Below are 17,973 nucleotides of genomic sequence, written 5' to 3'. Positions count from 1 at the left end.
GCCCCTGAGGGGACAAAACAGTGGAAACCCCCCACAAGTGACCCCATTTCGGAAACTACACCCATTGAGGAAATTATCTAGGGGTATAGTGAGCGTTTTGACCCCACACGTTTTTTGCATAAATTATTGGAAGTAGGCTGTGAAAATGATAATCTAAATTTTTTCAAAGAAAATGTAGGTTTAGCTAATTTTTTCTCATTTCCACAAGGACTGAAGGAGAAAAAGCACCACAAAATTTGTAAAGCAGTTTCGCCCGAGTAAAACAATACCCCACATGTGGTAATAAACGGCTGTTTGGACACACGGCAGGGCTTAGAAGGGAAATAGCACTATTTGGCTTTTTGAGATCACATTTAGCAGGAATGGTTTGCGGAGGCCATGTCACATTTGCAAAGCCCCTCAGGGGACAAAACAATGAAAACGCCCAAAAAGGGACTCCATTTAGGAAACTACACCTCTTGAGGAATTCATCTAGGGGTGTAGTGAGCAATTTGACCCCACAGATGTTTCATAGAATTTATTAGAATTAGGCAGTGAAAATAAAAACAGTCCTTTTTCTTCAATAAGACGTAGCTTTAGCGCAAATGTTTTCATTTTCTCAACAAATAAAGGAAAAAAAGAACACAACATTTGTAAAGCAATTTCTCCCGAGTAAGGCAATACCCCATATGTGGTCATAAACTGCTGTTTGGGCAAACGGCAGGGCTCAGAAGGGAAGGACCGCCATTTGGAGTGCAGATGTTGCTTGATTGGTTTCTGGGCGCCTGTGGGCCAAAAACAGTGGAAACCCCCCAGAAGTGACCCCATTTTGGAAACTACACCCCGCAATGCATTTACCAAGGGGTGTAGTAAGCATTTTAACCCTGCAGGTGTTTTGTAGAAATTAGTGTTCACTCGATGTTGCAGAGTGAAAAATGGGATTTTTTTCCATAGATATGCCAATATGTGGTGCCCGGCTTGTGCCACCATAACAAGACAGCTCTTTAATTATTATGCGGTGTTTCCCGGTTTTAGAAACACCCTACATGTGGCCCTAATCTTTTGCCTGGACATATGACAGGGCTCAGGAGTGAAGAGTACCATGCGGAGTGGAGGCCTAATTTGGCGATTTACAAAGTATTGGTTCACAACTGCAGAGGCTCAGATGTGAAATAATAAAAAGAAACCCCTGAGAAGTGACCCCATTTGGAATCTACACCCCTCAAGGCATTTATTAAGGGGTGTAGTGAGCATTTTCACCCCACAGGTCTTTTCCATAAATGAATGCGCTGCGGATGGTGCAAATTAAAAATTTATATTTTTCCCTAGATATGCCATTCAGTGGCAAATATGTCATGCCAAGCTTATGACGCTGGAGACACACACCCCAAGAATTGTTAAAAGGGTTCTCCCGGGTATGACGACGCCATATATGTTGAAGGAAACTGCTGTTTGGGCACGCTGTAGGGTTCAGAGCCGAGGGAGCACCATTTGGCTTTTGGAGAGCGGATTTTGCTTGGTACTATATTTGTTTGAGTATTGCTGGTGTTTCCATTTATAATGTGGGGGTACATGTAAGCGGGGCGGAGTATATAAGAGGCATAGTCAGGTGGTATAAAAAAATAAAAATAATCCATAGATGTGTGTTACGCTGTGAAGCAATCCTTTCCGCACAGGCCAGTGTCGCACTGATAAATGGTGTCATTCTTATCCCCCTTTTGGTCCACACTCCGCACCTTTTGTAGTTTGGGGAATTTTGATGGGAAAGTGTTGTCCTGGTATAATACGGGCACCGTCGCTTCCAGCGGATATGTTTGGGCCCTCCCTTTCCTGGTTCCCTAATTTTAGGTCCTTGATAAATCGCCTCTTGAAACAGAAGAAATGTTCCCCTCAGGCACAACTGCATATTTTTTTATTTCCTGACTTATTGGAGCCATAACTAATTTTATTTTTCATAGACGTAGTGGTATGAGGGCTGGTTTGTTGCGGGACGAGCTGTAGTTATTATTGGTACCATTTTGGGGTACATGCAACTTTTTGATCACCTTTTATCCTATTTTTTGGGATGCCAGGTAAACAAAAAAACGCAATTCTGGCACAGCTTTTTTCGTTTTTTTTTTTATACAGCGTTCACCATGCGTTATAAATTACATGTTAACTTTACTCTGCGGGTCAGTCCGATTCCGGCGATACCTAATTTATAGCACTTTTTTATGTTTTACAACTTTTTGCACAATAAAATTACTTTTGTAAAAAGAATGTATTTTTTCTGTCGCCAAGTTGTGAGAACCATAACTTTTTAATTTTTTTGTCGATGGAGGTGTATGAGGGCTTGTTTTTTGCGGGACGAGCTATAGTTTTTATAGGTACCATTTTTGGATACGTGCGACTTTTTGATCACTTTTTATTCTAATATTTGTAGGGCAAAGTGACCAAAAAACAGAAACTCTGGTAAAGTTTTTTTTTTACGCTGTTCACCGCGTGCAATAAATAATATTTTGATACCTCAGGTCGTTACGGTTGTGGCGATACCAAATACATATGGTTTATTATTATTTTTCAATAATAAAGGACTTGATAAGAGTAAAAGGGGGATTGTGTTTTATTTGATTACTTGAAACTTTTATTGTTTTCAAATTTTTTTTCCTTGCACTTTTTTTTACACTTTTTTATACTTTTTTTTTACACTTTTCTTCAAGTCCCACTAGGGGACTTGAAGGTCCAACGGTCAGATATTTTTTTTTCTAATACATTGCACTACCTATGTAGTGCAATGTATTAGATCTGTCAGTCATTCACTGACAGCAAGCCGATTAGGCTTCGCCTCCCGGCGGGGCCTAATCGGCTTCCGTAATGGCAGAGCAGGAGACCATTGTGTCTCCTGTTGCCATAACAGCAGTCGCCAGTCCCGATTGCCTGTCAGGGCTGGCGATCTGCTAGTAACCGCTACGATGCAGCAATCGCTTTCGATTGCTGCATCGAAGGGGTTAATGGCAGGGATCGGAGCTAGCTCCGGTTCCTGCCATTACAGGTGGATGTCATCTGTACAGTACAGCTGACTTCCACCGCTGATGACGCCGGATCAGCTCCGGATCTTGACCGGCTTCGGTGCTAGGCAGACTGGGAGGCCAGTATTAGGCCTCCGGTTGCCATTGCAGCCACCGGAACCCCGGTAATTTCATTGCTGGGGCTTCGATGAGTTGCAAACACCTTAAGTGCAGCGATCGAAGTTAATGGCGGGGATCGAAGCTAATTTCGGTCCCCGCCGTTACAGTCGGATGTCAGCTGTAAGATACAGCTGAGATCCGACGATGATGGCACCGACTCAGCTTCTGAGATGGTGCCAAACATTTGCCGTAAATGTACAGCATTTTGCGGGAAGTCAATGCTTTCCATGACGTACATTTACCGCAAATGTCGGGAAGAGGTTAAACACATATGCAAAAAATCAGTGTTAAATGACCCAAACATTTTCAAAATAAAATAGTTTTTATTGAGACATGATAAAAATACAAAATATAGTTAATAGCATCAAAAATGGATTAAAATAGGAGTCCTCACAGTAAAGAAAATACTGAGTGGGCTACTGGCCATAACATCTATACCATACAAAGTACATTGTAAATAAACAGCCATGGTGAGTCACATAACAGAAATAAACAACTGTGGTGAAATAGACCATCAGAATCGATAGACAGAACTGGCAAGGTAGCCCAAAAATAATAGAATAGAAGTTGACTGACCATGCAGATATACAATGGGGTAAAGAGTAGCGATGTGCCAGGAGGCCACTTACACCCAAGTGTTTGGGTCATTTAACACTGATTTTCTGCATATGTGTTTATCCTATATTAACTTGTGTGTGATCTATATTTATTAAGGGAAATGTGTGTTAAGAGTCCAGGGTAATATCATGTGCACTGCTTATAGTTAATATTCTTGATTTGTAATATGCTTCGAATTTCTTTATAGACTTGATACCACATTAAATGCCTTGGTATGTCAATAACCCGAATGGTATCCATGCATCTCAGTCTTAACTTCTGCAGAGACTTGTTCTCTAAAAGTTGGTTTTGATTTTCCATTTATTGCTCCGATAACGCCACTTAATGTTAAATCCTCATTTAACCTGTATCTGACAAATCGCTTGAAAAGGACCTGTAACTCTCCTGACCTGTCTGTCTTTAGAAATATTGGCATTCGTCATAAAAATACAATTCTGAAGCAATTAGAAGGCTGCATTGTTCCGTTCCTCTGTTATTCCCCCTGGAAATGTATGAATAAATTGACAATTGGGTGTTACCATTCCTCTTGTCAATGGGTTGTATTCCTGCACAGACTGGACAGTGTCAGAGCGTGATGGGATATGTTCCATTTACAAAGAAAACAACATCAAGTTTTGTCTATACATTTTCAGGAGGAATGACATACAGAGTTGGGATAAAAGATGCCTTAAGTATTTACTAAAACAGACATGTCCGGATAGCTGACCGCTCCTCTTTAACATAAAGCATGTCTCTAATGATCATCCTTTCTTGGGAACCTAGATGGCTGTAGTCCACCAAATCTTACAGAAACAGACTGCCCATATTTTAGCGACTTCCCTGAAGAAGAGGCCGTGGAGGATTTCAACCCGTAAGTGTTATTAATTTTAACGCTAATGCTTGGTTAGTATTGTAGAAACAGTCAATTGATTCTTTTGTTTCAGATCTAAGTTTATATGCAGTGCCCAAGCAGTATCATGTGACCTGCGGCAGCGGAAGTATGACATTCCATTTAAAACTCGCAGTGCTCCTGAGAGTACTCTGGTGCTGGAATTGGTAAGATGGATCTATAGTATTGCATTGTTTTGGTATTGCACTTCTTGAATTCATCATAGCCCCTCAGTTTTTACTTGAGTCTAAATATCCCATTAAAAACGGAGTAGCTTGAGCAATGTGCTGAGAATGTTTGTTTTTAGCTGTAAAATACATTTCTGACGTATTATCTTGTAAAATAATTTCAAGAGACATCTTGTTTTGCATTGTCTTTTTCTCGTACACAGGAATTTTTATAATTTGTCAGTAGTACATGTGAATACATGAAAAGTAGCATCTTCCGGCAGCCTGTAGTTCCTTTTTCCCTGCCTGCAGGCTCTCTATACACAACCGTAAGGCTGGGTTCACACGAGCATGTTACATCCGTAATGGACGGAACGTATTTCGGCCGCAAGTCCCGGACCGAACACACTGCAGGGAGCCGGGCTCCTAGCATCATAGTTATGTTTTTCTGTGGATTGAGCCGGGTAAGGGGGCTTATTTTTTGCGGGACAAGCTGTAGTTTTTACTGCATATAACTTGATCACTTTTTATTAAAAAAATGTTAGCGCTAAGTTGACCAAAAGGACAGCGATTTTGGCGTTTTAAATGTTTTATTTTTTACGGCGTTCACCGTGCGCTTTAAATAAAGATGTATTGTAATAGTTCAGACTTTTACAGATGCAGTGATACCAATTTTCTTTACTTTTTCTTTGTTTTTTACATTACTTTAGAGTTTTCTTTTACTTTTCACTACTAAACTTTATTTCACTTTTTCTTTTTTACTCATTCTATTAGTCCCCCGAGGGGAATTGAACCAGCGATCTAACTAATGTATTGTAATTTCTACAGGCTTCTGTTAAGCCGATCTCACTATGGGCAGACGATGAACTGTCGGAGGGGGCCATCACCCCCTCTTTTCAATGCCTCAGATGCTGAGGTCTCGATTGAGCGCAGCGTTTAAGGGGTTAAACATCATGGAACAGCGCGATCACTGTTCCTGACAGTTAGTCCCGGGTGTAAAACACAGCTGACACCTGACACCCGCTGAGTATGGAGCAACGCTCCATACTTCTCCCCCTGCATCGGGACGTACCGGGACGTAACCCCCCCCCCCCCCTTTTTCTTATATTAATTTACAGAGATTAAATATTATGATTATAAACTTGAAACAATGTAATCAATTAATAGGGCCACAACTTAATAATATAATGCCATTACCAATCTCCTGCATTTCCCCTCAGGTTTGAGTCTTTGGGTCCCATTTGCGCATTGACAAGTCCTGTACATCTTCATCGTCTTCTTCTCTTCACTGACTGTACGGTGGTGTCCAGTGGGGGATATATTATTACCCACCTCCTAGTCACTTATCTTCTGCTGTAAAACACCTGGATGCTGCTGACTGGTTCACTCAGGTATTTGGCCTTTGCTTTACTTTGACATTTGCTGATGTCAACAGGACTTGGTTTGGTCCTTCTCATCGGTCAGTCACTGTCTCTTGTTAGTATACGTCACTGGGCTGTATACAGCACCTTATATACTGTGAGCCTGGGGTTAGTTCCCTCGTAGGCGGATTAGTGGAGTTTTATTATGACTGCCACAAACCCTCTGCATCGAAATCCTCTTCCTCCGGCATGTTGCTTGTCTGCATGGCTGCTTAGAATTGTGACACTGCCTTCAGTACATGACCGGCACGTTTTATTGGCTCCGGCTGTGCCCGCCGCATCTGTGATGGAGTTCATCATGTTAAAGTCTTTGACTTAGGGCTTATTCAGACGAACGGGATATAAGTCCGTCGCATGGACCTATATTAGTCTATGGGGCCGTGCAGACATGGGGCCGTTGGTCCGCTGCGTAAAAGTCATGACATGTCCGTTCTTTGAGCGTTTTTCACGCATCACGCACCCATTGAAGTCAATGGGTGCGTGAACACCACGCATGTCACACGGAAGCACTTCTGTGCGAACAGCGTGATTCGCGCAACAGCTGTCAAAAGGATGAATGAAAATAGAAAAGCACCACATGCTTTTCTGTTTATAAACATCCAAATGGAGTGTCATAATGATGGCGGCTGCGCGAAAACCACACAGCCGCGCATCATATGATGCTGCCACATGGAGCTGTCAAGTGCCTTTTGCGCACGCAAAACGCCGCGTTTTTGCGTGCGCAAAAGGCACACGCTCGTGTGAATCCAGCCTTAAAGGGTTATTCCCAACTTCATAAATGTAGCTAGGAAGCTCACCCATGTAAAGTTAAGAATTTTTATAATTACCTTTCTGTAGCCCAGCGATGTCGTCTTCTTGCGATTGTTGATTAAAGTCCACGTCAGTCCCTCTTTGTTTCTTGCTCATTGTCTAGGTATCCGGCCACCGCTATTTACCTTTAGCGGTGGTCGCGCATGCGTAATGACATCCTCTCCGTTCTGAGAAGAGGATGTCATTTATCTCGTGAACACGCATCTCGGCGCATCTTAGCGGACCGCGAGGAGAAGTCTGCGGTCCGCTAACGGTATATATATATATATGTGTGTGTGTGTATGTGTGTATGTGTGTGTTTGTGTATATATGTGTGTTTGGGTATGTGTCTTTGTGTGTTTGTGTTTTTATATGTGTGTTTGTGTATATGTGTGTATATGTGTGTGTGTTTGTGTATATATGGGTGTGTATATGTTTGTGTGTTTGTGTATATATGGGGGTGTGTGTGTGTGTGTGTGTGTGTGTGTGTGTGTGTGTGTATATATGGGTGTATTTGTGTATATGTGTACAGTGAAGGAAATAAGTATTTGATCCCTTGCTGATTTTGTAAGTTTGCCCACTGTCAAAGTCATGAACAGTCTAGAATTTTTAGGCTAGGTTAATTTTACCAGTGAGAGATAGATTATATAAAAAAAAAAAAAGAAAATCAAAGAAAATCACATAGTCAAAATTATATATATTTATTTGCATTGTGCACAGAGAAATAAGTATTTGATCCCCTACCAACCATTAAGAGTTCAGCCTCCTCCAGACCAGTTACACGCTCCAAATCAACTTGGTGCCTGCATTAAAGACAGCTGTCTTAAATGGTCACCTGTATAAAAGACTCCTGTCCACAGACTCAATTAATCAGTCTGACTCTAACCTCTACAACATGGGCAAGACCAAAGAGCTTTCTAAGGCCTCATTTACACGAGCGTATTATACGCGCGTGCGACGCGCGTGCTTTTCACGCGTGTCGTACGCACCTATAATAGTCTATGGGGCTGTTTAGACGATGCGTGAATTTTGCGCTGCGTGAGTGCGTTGCGTAAAACTCACGACATGTTCTATATTCTTGCGTTTTTCACGCAACACGCACCCATTGACTTCAATGGGTGCGTGAAAACAACGCATGCCACACTGACGGTCCTGCGTTGCATGCGCGAAAATCACGCAAGAGCTGTCAAACTCCTGAATGTAAACAGAAAAGCACCACGTGCTTTTCTGGTTACAAACATCCAAACGGAGTGTCAAATTCGAGATGAGCGCACCGAACTTCACCGGGTTCGGCCAAACTCGTTTTGACCGAAACCGGTAAAAAATGTTCGGGTACGCGACGTCAGGAGACAGTCACTGTCCACGGTGCTGAAAGCGTTAAACTGGTTCAGCACCATGGACAGTGACTTCCGCTCCGAAAATCCATGAACCTGTAAAAAAAAAAAAAAGTTCTGACTTACCGATAACTCCGGTCCGACCTCCCGGGATGACAGTTAAGTCCAAGTGACAGCTGCAGCCAATCACAGGCCAAGCACAGGCTGCAGCCAATCACAGGCTGCAGCGGTCTCATGGACTGCGGCGTCATCCTGGGAGGTGGGGCCGGATGACAAGAGTGGGACGCGTCACCAAGGCAACGGCCGGGAGCCCGGACTGGGGGAAGCAGGAAGTTCTTGGTAAGTATGAAAGTCTTTTTTTATTCACAGGTTGGTGTATATTGTGTTCGGCATTCACTGTCGAGGGTGCTGAAAGAGTTACTGCCGATCAGTTAGCTCTTTCAGCACCTTGGACAGTGACGGGCGTCGACTAGCCTCATCTCTATGATGGCGGCTGCGCGAAAATCACGCAGCCGCGCATCATACACGGATGACACACGGAGCTGCCAAGTGCCTTTTGCGCGCGCAAAACGCAGCGTTTTTTGCGCGCGCAAAACGCACACGCTCGTGTAAATGAGGCCTAAGGCTGTCAGGGACAAGATCATAGACCTGCACAAGGCTGGAATGGGCTACAAAACCATAAGTAAGACGCTGGGTGAGAAGGAGACAACTGTTGGTGCAATAGTAAGAAAATGGAAGACATACAAAATGACTGTCAATCGACATCGATCTGGGGCTCCATGCAAAATCTCACCTCGTGGGGTATCCTTGATCCTGAGGAAGGTGAGAGCTCAGCCGAAAACTACACGGGGGGAACTTGTTAATGATCTCAAGGCAGCTGGGACCACAGTCACCAAGAAAACCATTGGTAACACATTACGCCGTAATGGATTAAAATCCTGCAGTGCCCGCAAGGTCCCCCTGCTCAAGAAGGCACATGTATAGGCCCGTCTGAAGTTTGACAATGAACATCTGGATGATTCTGAGAGTGATTGGGAGAAGGTGCTGTGGTCAGATGAGACTAAAATTGAGCTCTTTGGCATTAACTCAACTCGCCGTGTTTGGAGGAAGAGAAATGCTGCCTATGACCCAAAGAACACCGTCCCCACTGTCAAGCATGGAGGTGGAAACATTATGTTTTGGGGGTGTTTCTCTGCTAAGGGCACAGGACTACTTCACCGCATCAATGGGAGAATGGATGGAGCCATGTACCGTCAAATCCTGAGTGACAACCTCCTTCCCTCCACCAGGACATTAAAAATGGCTCGTGGCTGGGTCTTCCAGCACGACAATGACCCGACACATACAGCCAAGGCAACAAAGGAGTGGCTCAAAAAGAAGCACATTAAGGTCATGGTGTGGCCTAGCCAGTCTCCAGACCTTAATCCCATCGAAAACTTATGGAGGGAGCTGAAGATCCGAGTTGCCAAGCGACAGCCTCGAAATCTTAATGATTTACAGATGATCTGCAAAGAGGAGTGGGCCAAAATTCCATCTAACGTGTGCAAACCTCATCAACTACAAAAATCGTCTGACTGCTGTGCTTGCCAACAAGGGTTTTGCCACCAAGTATTAAGTCTTGTTTGCCAAAGGGATCAAATACTTATTTCTCTGTGCACAATGCAAATAAATATATATAATTTTGACTATGTGATTTTCTGTTTTTTTTTTTTTTATATAATCTATCTCTCACTGGTAAAATTAACCTAGCCTAAAAATTCTAGACTGTTCATGTCTTTGACAGTGGGCAAACTTACAAAATAAGCAAGGGATCAAATACTTATTTCCTTCACTGTATGTGTATATGTTTGTGTGTATATTTTTGTGTGTGTGTTTGTGTATCTGTGTGTGTTTATGTGTGTGTTTGTGTATATATGGGTGTGTTTGTGCATATATGTTTGTGTGTCTGTGTTTTTGTATATGTGTGTGTTTGTGTATATGTGTGTGTTTGTGTGTATATATGGGTGTTTGTGTATGTGTGTATATATGGGAGTGTTTGTGTATATGTGTGTGTTTGTGTATATATGTGTGTGTTTGTGTATGTGTGTGTGTTTGTGTAGATGTGTTTGTGTACATGTGTGTGTGTTTGTCTATTTATGGGTGTGTTTGTGTGTGTGTGTGTGTGTGTGTGTGTGTGTGTGTGTAGGTGTAGGCAAGTATAAGTATTGGTATTGTTCACATTGATAACTTTTTTTTGATGTTGCAGATTTTGATGTACCGATTGGACTACATCTTCGATTCTTTGGACTACTGCGTAGATCTACGTTTTTTTCAAATTTTAATAAAATGGTTAACGAGGGTTATGTTGGGGATTTCTTATTTCAATAAAAAAAAAAATTGTATTTGCGTTTTTTTTCAAAAACTTTATTAGTGCCTAGATAATGGCAGTTGGCTGATTGACAGTGTCCATTATTAAGGCGGAACTTAGTGTTAGCCGGTGCAGAGGCTAGCACTAACCACCCATTATTACCCCGGTATCCAACCGCCACTAGGGGTGCCGGGAAGAGCTTGGTACGATCCAGTACCCGACCATCTGTCGTGATGGTAGGGCACTGGGGCGGCCGCAGGCTGGTATTATGAGGCTGGGAAGGGCCAAAAACAGTGGACCTTCCCACCCTTGTAATGCTAGGCTGCTGCTGTGTTGTATCGGGCTAGTTATAAAAATCGGTGGGACCCTCACGTCGGTTTTTTTTTTTTTAAATTTAACACGGGTCCCCCACATTTTTAATAACCAGCCATATACAAGGCCGCAGCAGCCTGGCATTACACGGGTCGGAAGGGCCACTGGTTTTGTCCATTCCCAGGCTAATAACACTGTGTTGTATGTGGCTGGTTATTATAAATTGGGTGGAACCCCATGTCTTTTTAAAAAAAAAAAAATAAATTTTAAAAAATGATGTGGGGTCCCCCCCCATTTTTATAACCAGCTAGATACAACACAGCAGCAGCCGCCTAGCATTGCAAGGGTGGGAAGGTCCACTGTTTTTGGCCCTTCCCAGCCTCATAATACCAGCTTGAGGCCGCCCCAGTGCCCGACCATCACAACAGATGGTCGGGTACTGGATCGTACCTGGCTCTTCCCGCCACCCCTGGTGGTGGTGGGTACCGGGGTAATAATGGTGGTTAGTGTTAGCCTCTGCACCGGCTAACACTAAGCCTCGCCTTAGCAATGGATGTTGTCACTCAGACAGCGGCCATTACTAAAGTGGTAGTAATAAAAGTTGAAAAGAAAAGACAAAGATATAGATAAAATATTTTATTGAAATAAAGCACCCCCAACACAACCCTCATTAACCATTTTATTGTTGAAAAAAAAGCCGTCATCAAAGTAGTCCTCGAAACCGACGTAGTCCAACGACCAAACCTGTAAAAAAACACTATAAAAAAAAAGTGAATAAAACATGTCGTAGGCTTAGTTTCAGTTTCATGTGTGATACTTACTGTTATACCATGTATAGAAGCCTGCCGTAAAGTTGGCTTAGATACAGGGCGCCAGCAGACAGTATCATACATGGCCATACAGACATATACAAACAAACATACATGCAAACATACATACATACACTACCGTTCAAAAGTTTGGGGTCACCCAGACAATTTTGTGTTTTCCATGAAAACTCACACTTATATTTATCAAATGAGTTGCAAAATGAATAGAAAATATAGTCAAGACATTGACAAGGTTAGAAATAATGATTTTTATTTGAAATAATTTTCTCCTTCAAACTTTGCTTTCGTCAAAGAATGCCCCATTTGCAGCAATTACAGCATTGCAGACCTTTGCCATTCTAGCTGTTAATTTGCTGAGGTAAATCGGGAGAAATTTCACCCCATGCTTCCAGAAGCCCCTCCCACAAGTTGGATTGGCTTGATGGCACTTCTTGCGTACCATACGGTCAAGCTGCTCCCACAACAGCTCTATGGGGTTGAGATCTGGTGACTGCGCTGGCCACTCCATTACAGATAGAATACCAGCTGCCTGCTTCTTCCCTAAGTAGTTCTTGCATAATTTGGAGGTGTGATTTGGGTCATTGTGCTGTTGTAGGATGAAATTGGCTCCAATCAAGCGCTGTCCACAGGGTATGGCATGGCGTTGCAAAATGCTTTTACCTTGTACAAATCTCCTACTTTACCAGCACCAAAGCAACCCCAGACCATCACATTACCTCCACCATGCTTGACAGATGGCGTCAGGCACTCTTCCAGCATCTTTTCAGTTGTTCTGCGTCTCACAAATGTTCTTCTGTGTGATCCAAACACCTCAAACTTCGATTTGTCTGTCCATAACACTTTTTTCCAATCTTCCTCTGTCCAATGTCTGTGTGCTTTTGCCCATATTAATCTTTTCCTTTTATTAGCCAGTCTCAGATATGGCTTTTTCTTTGCCACTCTGCCCTGAAGGCCAGCATCCCGGGGTCGCCTCTTCACTGTAGACGTTGACACTGGCGTTTTGCGGGTACTATTTAATGAAGCTGCCAATTGAGGACCTGTGAGGCGTCTATTTCTCAAACTAGGCAAAAAATGGACAAGGAGGCAGCACTTCCAAAAACATAGAAAATCTTTAATCACCCATGCAACGTTTCAATCCCTCAGGATCTTTCTCAAGCATAGTAAAACACATCCAAAAACCAAGTATTTAGGGACTCACAGAGTCAATTAGCAATAAAGCAGTGATCAAGTAAAAAATATTAAATAAATATATAGATTATTACAAATGAATCAATTCTAAAATACAGACATGAATAGGGGTGAAAATTACATGTGTACATACAGTTTAATAAGGGACTGGTAAAGACAATAAGCAGTCCAAGTGTAAACAATGGATAACTAGTTAATAAATCACACAGGTGTACATATTAAAACAGTAGATTACATACTGTCATTTGTAGAGGGTGGAAGGACCTGCTCCTAATGTGTTTACGGCATCCCTGTACATCAGCTGCGTGTGTCCCACATGTGTATGGGGAAGCATGTCTAATCAATGGCTATGTGCCGAAATCCCGCGAGATCACGCCGTGCAACTCTCGCTCATGCGCGGTTAGTCTATAACTTACGCGGCGGCCATCTTGGAAGATGGCAAAGGGATCATCTTAGTGCTGGCGAACTAGTAGTTCATGATTGGCTATAAAGCCACATCAAGGGAAGAGCCCGTTTCATGCCAAGGGGAGAAAAGAAGAGGGGATATCTAAACGAGGCAAAGGGGAACTATAATAGATCCCATCAGTCCATTGCAATATACCATGAGGTGCAACATGTATACCAGTGTAAAAAACATCCGGATACTGGCACGAGTTGATATAAAAATTAGATCCTATCTTAATGTATGTAAATATCTATACACACCCCCAAAATATTTTCTTTGGCGATAGAGCGGAATACGTCCCTATATATCCGAAGGAGAATAGCACTAAAAAGAGAGAATGGACATGCAAAATATAAACCAAGCAAGATAAATGTATTCAGCTCGGATAGATGTATATAGGTACCCGAAACCCAGGGAGATGGTCCAATCCGCAAAATGTATCTGCAAATTACAATAAAGAATGACAATTAAAGATAATGTATAATACGAATACATATTATCTCGTAATGCAATATATACTCGAAATGTGTACAAATAATACATACAAAGAAAAATGAGGCATATAGAACAAACAAAGTACTGTGAGATGAACAAATAACAGTCTAAGAAGTGTTATCAACACCTCATAGCCGCACCAACCTTAAAATCAATGTTTAGACCCTGTGGAGATAGGGAGTTTAACTTGAAAATCCATTTAAGCTCCTTACGTTTAAGTCGCAAGACTCGGTCTCCACCCCTCCGATGTATAGGCATGTGGTCAACGATCCAAAATTTTAGATCACTGACCACATGCCCCGCTGAAACAAAATGTGATGACACCGGTAAATAAAGTCTTTTAGTTCTAATGGTAGATTTATGTTTGTTTAAACTAACTCGGCACGCTTGAGTTGTTTCTCCAACATAAATTAATTTGCAGGGACACTGAAGTACATATATGACGTGGGACGAAGCACAGGTCAAAAAGTGTTTAACCTCTTCACGCACTGCTCCGCAATAGTACGTCCTGCAGAGGGGTTAGTTCCCGCATCCAGACGTACTATTGCGGAGTATTTCCCGGCGCACACTGTCCTAACGGACAGTGTCCGGGAACCGGGAGGTCAGCTGTCCCCGACAGCTGACACTCCAGCCTTGCCGGTCAGCGGACCATCGCCGCTGATTTTGGCAATTAACCCCATAAATGCGGCGACGGATTGCCGTCTCCGCATTTAAGTGGTTTGAAGCACATCGGCAGCCCCCACGAAGTGATCGTGGGGGCTACCGATGCTTGTCACGGCAATCGGAGGTCAGACAATGACCTCCGGGTTGCCATGTACGGAAGCCTCGGAGGAGCAGCCTCCGGCCGGTCCTCCGAGCCTTCCTGTCAGTGTGACTGTCACGTCACAATGACAGTTAGAGTACATTACACTACGTGTGTAGTGTAATGTACTCTAGCAGCGATCAAAGCTGCAAGTCTAAGTGTCCCCTAGTGGGACAAGTGAAAAAAGATAATAAAAATGTTTTAAAAAAAGTGTAAAAATAAAAGTTATGTTATATAAACAAACACTGCATTTTTTTCCTATAATAAGACTTTCATTATAGGAAAAAAATTAACACGTTAAAAAAAGTACACATATCTGGTATCACCACGTTCGTAACGACCCCAACTATAAAACTATAATATCTTTCCCGCACGAGGAACACCCCAATAAAAAATGACACCAGAATCGCTATTTTTTGGTCACCACCCCTCCCAAAATAGAGAATAAGAAGTGATAAAAAAGTCGCATGTACCAGAAAATAATACCGATAAAAACTACAACCCGTCCCGCAAAAAACAAGCTCTTACACAGCTTTTTTGACTAAAAAATAAAAAAGTTATGGCTCTCAGAATATGGTGACACAGAAAATAAATTATTTTATAAAAAAGTGATTTTATTGCGCAAACGCTGCAAAACATAAAAAAAAACCTATAAACATATGGTATCACCGTAATCGTACCGACCCACAGAATAAAATATAACGGTCATTTATAGTGCACGGTGAACGCCGCAAAAAATAAACTAAAAAACATTGTCAGAATTGCTTGTTTTTGGTCACCCGGCTTGCCAAAAAATTTAATAAAAAGTGATCAAACAAATCGCATGTACTCCAAAATGGTACCAATGAAAAGTACAGATTGTCCCGCAACAAATAAGCCCTCACGCAGCTCCGGTGGTGAAAAAATAAAGACGTTCTGGCCCCCAGGAATATGGTGATGCGAAATGTGCAGTGTTTTCTAAAAGCGGATAAGATCCGACACCATTTATCAGTGCGACACCGGCCACATATCTATGAATTATTATTTATTTACCGCATTTTTATACCCTTTTATTATGCCCTGATGTTCTCCGCACAGATTACATATGTCCCCCACATTATAAACTGAAATACCAGCAAAACCCCAAACAGAAAAAGTACCAAGCAAAATCTGCGCTCCAAAAGCAAAATGGCGTTCCCTCCCTTCTGAGCCCTGCAGTGTGCCCAAACAGCAGTTTGTGCCCACATATATGGCATCGCCATACCCGGGAGAACCCGCTTAATGCTTTATGAGGTATTTGTCTTCAGGGGCACAAACTGGGAACGACATATTATGCACTAAAATGGCATATCAGTGGAAAATTGCAATATCACCATCCGCTGTGCATTAACCCCTTTGAGCACTATGACTTAATAGCACGTCATGGTGCGGGGGTGATGTATGGAGCGGGCTCACGTGCTGAGCCCGCTCCATACGCTGCGGGTGTCAGCTGTGTATTACAGCTGACACCCAGGACTAACGGACAGGAACAGCGATCGCGCTGTTACAGTAGTCTGTAAAAATAACAATACACTGCAATACATTAGTATTGCATCATATTGTACCCGCGGATCCAATGATCGCTGGTACAAGTCCCCTAAGGGGACTACTAAAATGTGTAGAAGAATTAAAGTTATTAGTAGTGAGAAAGAAAAAAGTTTAAAGTTAAAAAAAAAAAACCTTTTCCCATTTTTCTTCAAAAGTAATGTAAAAAAATAAACAGAATTGATATCGCTACGTCCGTAAAAGGCCGAACTATTACAATATACCATTATTTAACTCGCACGGTGAACACCGTAAAAAACTTAAATAATTTAAACCACCAAAATCGCTGTAGTTTTCGTTTTTACCGCACGGTGAAAGCTGTAAAAACGAAAACCCCAAAAAATGGAATCAGATTTTTTTCCTATATTTTCCTATTTTTTTTCAGTTTCCCAGTACTTTTTATGGCACTTTAAATGGTATCAATAGAAACTACAATTCCTCCCGCAAGAAATAAGCCCTCACCTCACTACTGACGGAAAAAGAAAAAAGTTATGGCTCTTGGAAGACGGGTAGTGAAAAACGAAAATAAGAAAGCAAAAAATGGATCAGTCCTGAAAGGGTTAATTCATTTCTAATGAAAAAAATGTATGACCACACGTGGGGTATTTCCGTACCCGGGAGAAATAGCTTTACAAAAATTGGTTGTTTATTTCTCCTTTCTCCCTTGTGAAAATGAGAAAAATTCAACATTTTAGTGGAAAAAAATTGTGATATTAATTTTCTCCGCCTAATTCTAATAAATTCTGCAAAAGACCCGTGGAGTCTAAATGCTCACTATACCCCTAGAAAAATTCCTTGAGGGTTCTTTCCAAAATGGGGTAACTTGGGGGGCTTCCACTGTTTTGGTCCCTCCAGGGCGTTGCATAGGCGGCATGGCACCGAAAAACAATCCAGCAAAATCCGTGCTCCAAAATCCAAATGGCGCTACTTCCCTTCTGAGCGCTGCCATGGGTCCAATCAGCAGTTTATTACCACATATGGGGTATTGCCGTAATCAGGAGACATTGCTTTACAAATGTTGGGGTGATTTTCTTCATTATTCCTCGTAAATATTACAAATTTCTATGTTTTTTCAGAAAAAAAGTAGATTTTAATTTTTACAGACTAATTCCAATATATTTAGCGAAAAACCTGTGGTCAAAATGCTAACTATACCCCTAGATAAATTCCTTGATAGGTGTAGTTTCCAAAATGGGGTCACTTTTGGAGGGTTTCCCCTGTTTTGGTCCCTCCAGGGTGTTGCAAACGCGACATGGAAACGAAAACCAATCCAGCAAAATCCATGCTCCAAAATCCAAATGGCGCTCCTTCCCTTCTGAGCCTTGCGGTGGGTCCAATCAGCAGTTTATTACCACATATGGGATATTGCCGTAATCGGGAGACATTGCTTTACATATGTTGGGGTGCATTTTCTTTATTATCTCTTGTAAATATTAAAAATTTCTATGTTTTTTCAGAAAAAAGTAGATTTTCATTTTTACAGACTAATTCTGATAAATTGAGCGAAAAACCTGTGCGGTCAAAATGCTAACTATACACGTAGATAAATTCCATGAGGAGTGTAGTTTCCAAAATGGGGTCACTTTTGAGGTGTTTCCACTGTTTTGGCACCACAAGACCTCTTCAAACCTGACAAGGTGCCTAAAAT

General features: G+C 42.1%; 1 protein-coding gene across 1 annotated transcript in view; it reads left to right on the top strand.

Annotated features, from left to right (window-relative positions):
- LOC142746274 (CTD small phosphatase-like protein 2-A) overlaps nt 1–17,973 on the top strand; it is a 67,068-nt gene that overhangs the window by 12,010 nt on the left and 37,085 nt on the right. The window contains exons 3-4 of the mRNA XM_075854907.1: nt 4,527–4,614; nt 4,688–4,799. Coding sequence (XP_075711022.1) covers nt 4,527–4,614; nt 4,688–4,799 — 200 coding nt within the window. The remainder of the gene's footprint in view (nt 1–4,526; nt 4,615–4,687; nt 4,800–17,973) is intronic.

Source organism: Rhinoderma darwinii, chromosome 1, assembly GCF_050947455.1.
Source record: "Rhinoderma darwinii isolate aRhiDar2 chromosome 1, aRhiDar2.hap1, whole genome shotgun sequence".
NCBI lineage: Eukaryota > Metazoa > Chordata > Amphibia > Anura > Rhinodermatidae > Rhinoderma > Rhinoderma darwinii.
Note: the sequence above shows the minus strand (reverse complement) of the source record. Positions and strands in the feature narration are given on the sequence as shown.